At 34.7% G+C, this 10,863-nt stretch overlaps 2 protein-coding genes across 3 annotated transcripts; one reads left to right on the forward strand and one right to left on the reverse strand.

The window, feature by feature from the left end:
- Positions 1 to 2,307: 2,307 nt before the first annotated feature.
- ATE1 (ATPase E1) lies at positions 2,308 to 4,559 on the reverse strand. Its single transcript, XM_078322292.1, has 4 exons — positions 4,385 to 4,559; positions 4,178 to 4,286; positions 3,822 to 3,976; positions 2,308 to 2,614 (listed from the first exon to the last, which is right to left on the reverse strand). Exons 1-4 carry the CDS (start codon positions 4,419 to 4,421, stop codon positions 2,400 to 2,402), a joined length of 516 nt encoding a protein of 171 aa, XP_078178418.1. The 5' UTR covers positions 4,422 to 4,559; the 3' UTR covers positions 2,308 to 2,399.
- Positions 4,560 to 5,577: 1,018 nt separating this feature from the next.
- LOC144572647 (uncharacterized) lies at positions 5,578 to 10,240 on the forward strand. Of its 2 annotated transcripts, XR_013517765.1 has the most exons (4): positions 5,578 to 5,675; positions 5,770 to 5,858; positions 6,201 to 6,526; positions 10,222 to 10,240. XR_013517765.1 is itself a non-coding variant. In XM_078322298.1 (3 exons), the coding sequence occupies exons 1-3, from the start codon at positions 5,652 to 5,654 to the stop codon at positions 6,346 to 6,348; spliced, it is 261 nt and encodes an 86-aa protein (XP_078178424.1). In that variant the 5' UTR covers positions 5,578 to 5,651; the 3' UTR covers positions 6,349 to 6,579. The 2 variants fall into 2 exon arrangements, 1 of the variants encoding a protein (XP_078178424.1); XM_078322298.1 differs by lacking the exon at positions 10,222 to 10,240 and having other exon boundaries at positions 6,201 to 6,579.
- Positions 10,241 to 10,863: the final 623 nt, after the last annotated feature.

The raw sequence follows: 10,863 nt of genomic DNA on the forward strand, positions 1-10,863 counted from the left end.
ATTACCGTGTATCTCCAATAAACATCCAGTTTAACAACTTTAACTGTTTTGGTCGGGATCACTTGTAGACCTTTGACTAGGACCACTGGAATCGTATCTAGAAGATCTCTAACATTTTTTTAAAACTGGTAACTAATATGGACCACTTTAAAATTATGTAAACAGATATAGGTAAAAGTTTTTTTTCAAATTTTTTTTTTCCAAAAAAAAATCTCCCAATTTTTTTTTTCAAATGTGCATCTAGATACTACATCTAATTTTTTTGAATTCTAAATTTTATCACATAATTTTGTAGACAGTTTCGTTGAATACTGTAAATTGATAAAAAAAAATTCAAATTTCAATTTTTTTTGTAATTCTACATCTAGATGGTTCTTTCAATTTTTGCATTTTGTAAATCTTATCCTATAACTCTGTAAACTTAAGTTTTGAATTATGTAAACCTAAATTGTAAATTATGAATTTTATCTTGTTTGATGTGCTACATTCAAAAACTACAGTTTTATATTTTGAATTGTATAAACAGAACAACTAGATGTTACTTTCAATTATCTTGAATTATGTAAACCTTATCACATAACACTGTAGACCGTTTATTTAAATAGTGTACATCAGCAAAAAAAAAATCAAAATTTTAGTTTTTAAATTATGCATGTAGATGCTACTTTTTAAATTGTTTTGGATTATGTAAATCTTATCACATAACTCTAGCAAAGAGAGAAAGAACTTGATTCTTCTCTAGAGAAAGGCAACCTAATATTCAGGGAGGAGCAAAACTAAAATCAACTTATTTTTTCCACTACTTCTTGTTTATAGCAGTGTGTTGATTTTGTTGGTTTAATTCGTATAAGAACAATGGATATCATTTTTTTTTGGTTTAAATCGTAATAAGAACAATGGATATCATGTTTTACCTTGTTTGTGGTGTCAGAAGGGGTTGATTCAGTCTAGAAAATTCATCAGAAACGTTGATAGTGACATCAGAGGAGGTAGGTTCAATCCTGAAAAATTAGGAGGATTAAAAAAGGAAATGAACCGCCCATTCATAAAAGTTGTTTGGTAACAGAAACACTGATTGCATCCTTGGTTTATGCATGTTAGTTAATTAATTAAAAGTAGACGCATAAGGTGTCAAATACCCACCATGTTTTGTTTTGTTTTCAAGATCATAATTATCATTCAGACCTACCATTTTACCATCTTTAATGAATAGAATGATTATTCTGTTTAAGATAGTAATTAAAAGAACTTCTAATAATACATATGGTGTAAATTTACTCACTGAATAGGTCTGTGATGTCAAAGCATTGTATTAATAGGGCTGGCAATGAGCTGAGATGAGCTGAGTTGGGTGTAACTTGTGGCTTGCTTGTTTTTAAAATGAGCGATTCACAAGCGAGCTGATATTAGAGTTCGAGCTAAAAAGGTGGTTCGTGGCTTGTTCGTTTTCAGATTGAGTCAAAAATGATCGATTTTTTTCCCGAGCGAGCCATGAGTCTTGTGCTTTTTTGGCACCAGAATGTAGCTCATGGCTCGCTCATTTCCAAAACGAACGGGACAACATTATAATTCGAGCTAAAAAAGTGGTCCATGGCTAGCTCGTTTTCGGACCTAGTTTGAGCGAGCCGCAAGTTTTTTTACCACCCTTAATTATATATTTATTAGTTGAATTTTGAAGGACTACTAAAAATTCTTCTAATACCTAACAATAATATGAACAATATTTCATCTAAAAGTTCACCTTGTTTCGTAATCTGAATCTTTGGAAATACCCATCTGAACTTTCTCCGCTGAAACGAGTTAAATTCAAATGATTTTTAGCACATAGATAGGCAATTGGCGTTAGGAGTGGTTTATATAGCATCAATTGGTATAATCAGCTATATTTATTATTAGGAATATATATATTTGGTATGATTTATTAGATTATAATTAGGTAATATATCTTTGAGTATCTATATTTGTTTTCATCGTCATATCTTTTTTTATTTATTAGGTATCAAAACTAGAAAACTTTGTGAAAATCTCCTAGCTAGAACCACATCTCTATCACTAGCCCTTTTTAATTCTCTGCATCTTCCTTGCTTGGTATGTATTAAACTTATAAAAATTCTAAATTAGAGACATATTAAAATAACATCACCATATTTAGTCCTTGTTTTTAGGATGACTATTTTATTTTCCTTTCATCAATTTTAGTTGTTTCATCATAAATAAAAAAGATGCCAACATTTGAAACCTGACATATATTGCTGTTCTAATAAAAAAAATATGAGGGATAAGTGCACAAGAAACTAGCGAACCATGTCAATTCTGAACTCAATACACAAACAAGTACAAAGCAAGTTTAAAAAAAAAAAAGTTAAAACAATACGTAAGAACAAGAAAATTTATATAGATTAAGAGGTATTTTGATTCAAGGCCTTAGCCTCAGCCATGGCCATGGGATCAACAGAGCTGGTATCATCATCCTTCTCGCCCTCTCTCTCAGCAGCCATTTTTTGAAGGTGAATTCTCTCAGCCTCTTGCATTGCTGCTTTTTGCTCGGCTTCCAGCCGCCGCATCTCCTCTTCCTGCTGCTGCCTCTCAAACCATGTATCCGCATCCGCCCAAACTGTTTTTGCCATTTCAATTTTTTTGTTAAAAAAAAATTAACAGTGGATATATTCTTCGGCAAGTTTAATCAGTGTATATGGATAACATGGTAACTGAATTGAGGTTTTACTCGTGGCTCCATGCAAATCAGAAAAGTATCATGGATACCCCTGTGCAATTTGAGATATCTCATATGCCCCTGGAAGACAAGGAAAATTTTACACATACCTATATCAAAATACCAACTCTTTCCTCCTTGTTTGTTGATGGTGAATAGTTGAGGGATGCTTTTGTCATTTTTAAAGTAAAGGAAGATTATACAGAATGTCATTAGGGGGATGTGCAGTGATTTTATTTTTGTGTAGGGTTATAGTGAAACTTATAATTTTATGGGACAGCATGTGACATTAAAACTTTTCATGGGTATATCAGAAGTATTTGAATGTATGAAATTGGTCACAAATATTGGCTTTTAGAGAAAACCCAGATGCATATTTGGTGGCACATCAGTTCTCAAAGACAAAATTACACAGATATTAATATTTTAGGAGAAAAGATGAGACAAGCATCACCATGCTTTCAGTATCCTTGCATTTCTAACCTACCCCATCTGTAGCAGAGATTTTTAGGTGGTGCTGAAATACCAGTCAATTGCAATCCTTATGTTGCCTTTCACTCTTCTGTTATGATTTCTTAGTTGAGATAAATTTGGGAATGCGATCATATAAATATCAACTTATGGCAAAACAACTCGAACCCTGAAGTTAGAAGTATTGAGATGGAACTGAAATAGCGAGGGTTTGTAGTCCTTGATTTTCTCAGGAAATGTTTAATTCATGGTTGACACAAGTTTCGGCAAGCTGAGATTTCAAACTTCTTTTGCTGCCCTTTCATACAGTATCCTTAAAACTTCAGCAGAAAAACTAAACCCTAAACCCCCAGTTTTAGACACCTGTTTCTATAAAGATTGTCAACCATACTTGGGGCTCATCCTTACATACCCCATCCCTGATTTTCTCTTAAAAAGAAAAGGAAAACAACATATATGTATGGTCAAAATCTCCTTGATCACTAGGTACAATTACTTCTGGCAGTCCATGTAGGTCGTCAGATCATTTCAAAATTTTCATTAACACCTACCATCAACACACTCATACAACTGGAAACCCAAAATCAAACCTACTGGTTTTTAAACAATAAAGTGAAATAGATAGAGAGAGACATACTTGGCTGAGCAGCCCATCCTTGTTCACCACCCTTGATCTTCTCCGGAAATGCATAGTTCACTGTAAGGACCCTGCCATACATCTCTCCCCCATCCATGTTATCCATAGCAGCTGCCGCATCCTCTCTCTCCAAAAATGTGACGAATCCAAACGACCTGCTCATTTTAGATTTGTCAATGAATCAGAATGCAGTTACAAACAATCCCCTCAGGCCAGGTACCATGGGCAAAGGACAAAAGAATATCCAATTCAGTTTCAGGGAAGTAGAATACTAAACTTGGTTTGGTATTAATTCAAAAGTGCCATGAGAACAGTATTCGGTCGGGTAGGGTTGGGTAAGAACTGAAATTTTATACCTGTGCTTCTGAGTGGCCTGATCAAGAGGGGTCTTGACATCCTTTATTTCGCCAAATGGCACGAACGCCGCGTGGAGGATCTTCTCGTCTACCTCTTCAGCTAACCCGCCTGATTTCAAGGAAGAAAAATAAAATTAGCCCGAAGAGGCATTTTGTCGAACATGTTACGGGCGTGAGATGGTTTAGGTTTCTCTTTGTTTTCATTACCTACATAAAGGGTGTTTTTCTGCACCTGTGCGTTCATGATCGGAAATTAAGGGTTTAGTTCACGCTCTCTCTCTCTCTCTTGAAAAACTTGACAGCGGCTGTCAAGGTCTCTCTCTATCTCTACCTCTCTCCTTCCCTCTCCCGTCTGTAGCAATAGCGAACAGTTCGATCCTCGATGCTTCTTTCTTAAGTCCGAAAACCTTTGTCAATCAACAAATTTCTTCTAGTATAATGGGCCGGCCCATAAATTAAGCCTAAAAGAGAAGTAAACAACGTTGGTAAATATAAGCCCATTAATCCACCATCTCTGTTTAACACTTACAGATTGTATATTTTTTTTTGTCGGAAGGGACTGTGTTTGTCGATCTGTTTATTGGATCCGGTTTATTTGATTTTTAACCGAACTGATATATTTTGAATTAAATGGTTTATTATTTAGGTTCAAATAGTTCAGTTCGGTTGAAATTTTTTAATTACTTTGGTTTTTTATATTTAGTTCGGATTGGTCTCTCTTAATTTAGTTTAATCAAATAAATCGAAATTTATTTGAATACTTGAATTACTTCCATTTTTTAATATTTAGTTATTAAAATATGTTTGTATATGTATTGACTTTGAAATTTGATCTTTATTTTAACTTTTGTGATTCGATTGACAAGTTTAATTCACTTGGTTCGGTTAGATTTTTTAATTCAAAATAAATTTTTAATTTGATTATTTTAGTTTGATTTTAACTAAACCGAACATTTGAACATCCTTATTTGTCAGTTTGTCAAGACTGTCAAACAATTGGGGTAAAGATTTTTAACATTGCAGTTTTGGCTTCATGCAGCGCACGGACCACATGCAGTGCAATTATGATTCTGTAGTCCGTGCGCTGCATGTAGTCAAAACTGCTCTGTGCTAGAGACCAGACGAGCGATGCCTAAAGAGGAATTTTTTATATGTAGAAAAAGTCGTTTACGTGCTTTGAAGGAAAGTTATGGAAACAATAGGCGGAGCTCATGGTTTTAGGTTCGCCATGGATTCAATTAAACTACAAACAGCCCACAGAAATTACAACCAGTCAACTAACATGTAACTTTTGAATAGAAAGCGCGTTAAATTTATTCTTTCCCTCCTCTGTGTTTACACTCTCAACAGCACCAATATAAATCGCTTTGCTGATTTTGGTTCTTCATCGAACAGTAAAGGTTCAAGGACCGGTACGAAAAGGGTTTTTTCTAATTAGTACAAATATTAAGAGTTTCAAAGGAAAATTTTCAGAATGGGTCGCTGGATTAAACCTGAGGTATGTGTTTTCTATATATGTGGCTCTTCAAAATCATTGAATTTATAAGTAATTTGCTACATTTTTATTCCTATGATTTATCTATGATATGTAGGTTTATCCGCTAATGGCTGCGATGGCATTCGTGGGAAGCATCTGTGTGTTTCAGCTCACCAGGAATGTTTTCACAAACCCTGATGTCAGGCAAGTAAATTTACATCATCATCATCATTATTTTGGTATCTACAAATACCTTAACACCATGAACCTATAATAATATATCATCCAAACTTTGGCAAACAAATTGTGTACATTGGATCAAACATGGCAGCTATCTACTAAAAAAAAACATGGCAGCTAGCATATGTCAGATAAATAGCTTAGACATATATCTGCACACACAAATATATTTCCATTTTTAATATTAAAACCAGTATATAAAGAAAAGGCAACGAAGGAAGGAAAATGTAATAAGAAGAAGAAGAAGAATTATATGAGTGTCACATATATCATGTAATGATCAACAAGAAAAAAAAACAAATACAGGATTAACAAGACGAACCGCACAACAGCAGTGTTGGAAAATGAAGAGGAAGGGAAGAGATACAGTCAGCACGAGTTCCGCAAATTCCTGAGCGAGCGCCGTCCAGAGGTTTTTCCTGCCATCAACCGCTTCTTCTCAAGCAAAGAATGAAACCGTAAACATATTGTATATTATACAAAGTGATTAATTAGTGCATGTTAGCTGGAACATAACATTAGTTGCTTGTCTCAATCTGTTTGCTTTAAAATTTTGCTTCAAAAGTAATTAATTTTGCTTGTCTCCATGCCTGTACTTGTGATTATGTGATTTGAATTGGAACAGAGATTTTGTTCCTTCAATTTGTATACTAGTGGATAGCGATTGATATTGGACTTTGATTAAATCATGGATCATGGAATTTTTTTGAGACATTATATATCTTGATTATCAGGAAAGCTTTCACACTGTCCGATTTTGATTAATGGTCGGATCCTTTTTTATAGACAAAATTAGATATGTACCTATCAAAATTTTACCATTTAGACATCTTCCCATCCATAAAAACATTAAAATTAGATACTTCCTCATATATTCAATTGCCTTTTATGTATTTCTCACTAAATTCGAACAACTTTAAATCAAATTTAAATCATGAATTAATTAAAATTAAAAAATTTACTTTAGTTCATGATCCAATATATATTGTGCCTTTATTCTTCCACTCCATAAACACATCAAATTTACTAACTATATGCAAACTGTGTTTATTTCGAAAAAGTTACATGATCTGTTTTTGGTGTAGGACCAAAGAGTAGAATTTTAAACTAAACATAGTTGGTATCAGAATAACCATATGAATTCAACCTTCATCCTTTCTTAAATATAATTGTCACAAAATATAACATAAAGAAAGCATGGATTTATCTTCTACTGATTTTATGCCAACATAGCATAACCATATATAATTGCACAAAGTTGGCCATAAAATTTGAACTTGATTACCACACAACTCGTTATTACAAAACCTAATGCGGTCCAGAAAATCTCAAAGGCATAAGTAACCGAGTGAAGGGTTAAAGATCCAAAGGTTATGAGGATAAAAAAAAACAGTATGAATACGCAGGTAAATGTATAGACCATTACGGCGTCATCGGGTTCTGCTCTTAGAAACCTCATATTGTGCCAAGCAGTTACAAGCAAGCTGGCATAAGAAGTGACTGCAAATATCACTAATCATGGTTTTGCTTTTACATGACTAGTGGTATTGTATATCGACTCGAAAAAATCTGGAGCAAGAGTGAAATTAATTAGTGAAAGAATAATACCGTAACGGCTTTCGACTTTTGCAAGTTCAACAGGAATGATGGTAACAGCATCCAAAGGGTTGGGACAACCCTGAAAAATTATAGAGGAGATTTTGAAAAGGAATTAATTGTTTATAGCAGTAAGTTTATTTTGTTGGTTTAATTCGTAATAAGAACAATGGATAGCATTTCTTATCTTGGTAGTGGAGTCAGAACTCAGAAGGGGTTGGTTCAGACGAAAAAGTTCATCAGGAACGCTGATTGTGACATGAGAGGCTGTAGAATTACGAAAAGGAAGTGAACCGTTCATAAATGGGGAATTCATTGTACGAAGGGCGTATCAAATGATTACTCAACTTTCGCCTCGAATAAGTAGGATGCAAACGGACTCTGACAAGAAACTGTGGAAGACTGTCTGGAAAACGAAGGACACCATTTTTAGAGTCAGAATGTTCTTCTGGAAAATTTTACAAGATGCATTATCGGTCAGTTCTGCACTAGCTAAACGGATTCAGGGGATACCGGCTACGTGCAAGCTGCGTGGTGAGGCACAGGAGGATGCAGTGCACCTGTTATTTCACTGTCCTCATGCCAGGGCCACGTGGTTTCAGCCTGTGCTGGGACTTTGAACGGAGCAATTCATAGGCATGACTATGGATCAGATACTGGAGCAGTTGTGGCAACCCTTAGATCAGGATCAGGTCGCTCTCTATCTCTCAATTGCATGGCACATGTGGAAATGTAGATGCACAAATATTTTTGAAAACAAATGGCTGAAACCGGAAAACACCCTAAGATCAGCGCAAGTGCTTCTTCAGTCGGTTCAGTTAGCAACATTTTCGCCAATAATAAGGAAAACATGGAAATCGAGAGCACGGGAAAACCATACGTCACATCAGCAAACTGATGGTTTCACTTGCTGGACTGGTGGGTCATTGAAAGATCCTGACAAGGGAGGGGCGGCATATTTCATAGAAAAACAGGGCCAACTCAGCAGGTATTGAATTATACATAGATCGGATGCTGCATCCGCTTTTCAAATGGAAGCCATTGCTCTTCTCAATCCTGTGCAGGCAGTATATAGCTTGGGTATATCTGAATGTCTCTTTCAATCAGATTCGGAGCTGCTGGTGCAAACCTTCAAAACAGGAAATTCGTTGCATCATATGGAGGCTGCAGATTGGGGGGCATACTCGCAAATTATTCAAATTGGGACTTTGCTATTAGAACATCCCCAATTTAGCCGCGTTCATATACCAAGAGAGATAATCAGAGAGCTAACCAACTTGCCAATCTATCTCGTGTGAAAGAGATGTATTATGTGGGATACACTTATCCTCTCTTCAATTTGCAGGAACAGCTTCCTTCTCTTACCAGTAATATGATAGATGCTTGTAGAACAGTAATGTAATAATCTGGTTTTTAATTAATTGGTTATGCATACTCTGTTATTACATTCTGGTAAGTGAAGATGCCTACGGGCTTTAAGCACGCAAAAAAAAAACACTGATTGCATCCTTGGTTTATGCATATTAATTAAAAGTACACGAATAACGTGTCAAATACCCACCTTGATTTTTTTTTTCCAAGATAATAATTATCATAAGATTATTCATATCAACTATTTTACAACCCTTAATGAAGAGAATGATTATAAAATGATATTTGTTCAAGATATTATATATATAATTTGTACTATGATAATTTTGTAATTGAAAAACTTTTAGTGATGTTGCAAATTTACTTATTGAATAGGTTTGTGGTGTCAAAGCCTACTTATTATATTGTTTGAATTTTGAAGTACTACCAAACTTTTTTCTAATACGTAACAGGAATATGAATTTCTTCTAAAGTTTACCTTGTTTCGTGATCTGATTCTTTAGTCCCCATCTGAACTTTCTCTCCGCTCAAACAAATTAAATTCTTTTTCTTTTAAACTAAAAAAAATTAATTGAAATTAAATTCAAATGGAACTTTTAAGCTGCGTTTTAGGGTGTGCTCCAGAAGTTTAAGTAGAGGGAGAGGGGAGAGGAGGGGAGGGAAAGTGAAATTTTTAGAGGACTTACTTGCTCCAGAATGATACACTAAGAAAGGGGAGAGACTGGGTCCATTTTTCAATTCAATTTTTATGTTATCTAAAATGACTAATATACTCTCATATTTTATTTGAGAGAAGAAGGCAGAAAAAATGATAAAATTAGTCAATTTCGTTGGTGGGTCCCTTTTTCCCTTGGCTACCCTCTGAATTGGGGGTGACAATTTTGGATTCCGTAGGGTGAACCATCCACCTGCTCAGCCTTCCCTTCCCTTCCGAAATATACTTGTGGAGCAGGTGAAGTTTAAATATCTCCTCACCCTACCCTTGGCTCCCCTCCGTTAACCCTTACTGGAGCACACCCTTACTGGATTAACAAGACAAACTGCACAACAGCCAGCGCCGCGCGTCCTGAGTTTTTTCCTACCATCAACCATTTCTTCTCCAGCAAAGAATGGAATCATAAACATATATGTATTATATGTCTCTATGTACGTGGGAGGTCATGGATTCGAAATCTAGATGAAGAAAATCTTGTAATAACTAGGGTATTAAATAGTTTGGTAGCTTAACCTCCAACCTTTACTCAAAAAAACATACCATGTATTATACATGGGTTGCTTACCTCAATCTGTTTGCTTAAAAAAGTTGCTTCAAACTTTCTTCTCCATACCTATATATTATGTGAGTTGAAATGGAAGAGAGAGTTTGTTCCTTCAATTTGTAAACTAGTGGATAGTGATTGATATTGGAATTTGATTAGGTCATGGGACATGGAATTCTTGTGAGACATATATATAACAAATCTTGATTATCAGGAGAGCTTTTGCACCGTCCAATTTTGATTAATGGTCTGGATCCATTGTTAATAGACAAAATTTAGATATGTATACCTATGAAAACTTAACCATTAGATATTTACCATAAAAACATTAAAATTAGATACTTTCTCAGATCGAGAAATTGAAGTGTTTTTTATAGTTCTCACTAAAATCGAACAACCTTTGTTAAATTTTAATCATGAATCAATTAAAATTAAAATTTACAAATTTACCCTTGCGTTCATGATCCGATGTATATTGTGCTCTGATTCTTCCACTCCGAAAACACATATCAAATTTACTAACTCTAAGCAAATAGCGTTTGGTTCGAAAAAAACATGATTTGTTTTTGGTGTAGGACCAAAGAATAGAAATTTAAACTAAAAAATAGTTGGTATCAGAATAATCATGAATTCAACGTTACTTCACCCATATATGGTTTTGAGAGAAAAGAATGGATTAATGGGATAATTTGTCAAAGCACCCATTTTGTGCACAGAGAACCAAAAATTAGAGATGATCAGAA

The sequence above is a fragment of the Carex rostrata genome, chromosome 20 (assembly GCF_964058835.1).
Source record: "Carex rostrata chromosome 20, lpCarRost1.2, whole genome shotgun sequence".
Taxonomy (NCBI): Eukaryota; Viridiplantae; Streptophyta; class Magnoliopsida; order Poales; family Cyperaceae; genus Carex; species Carex rostrata.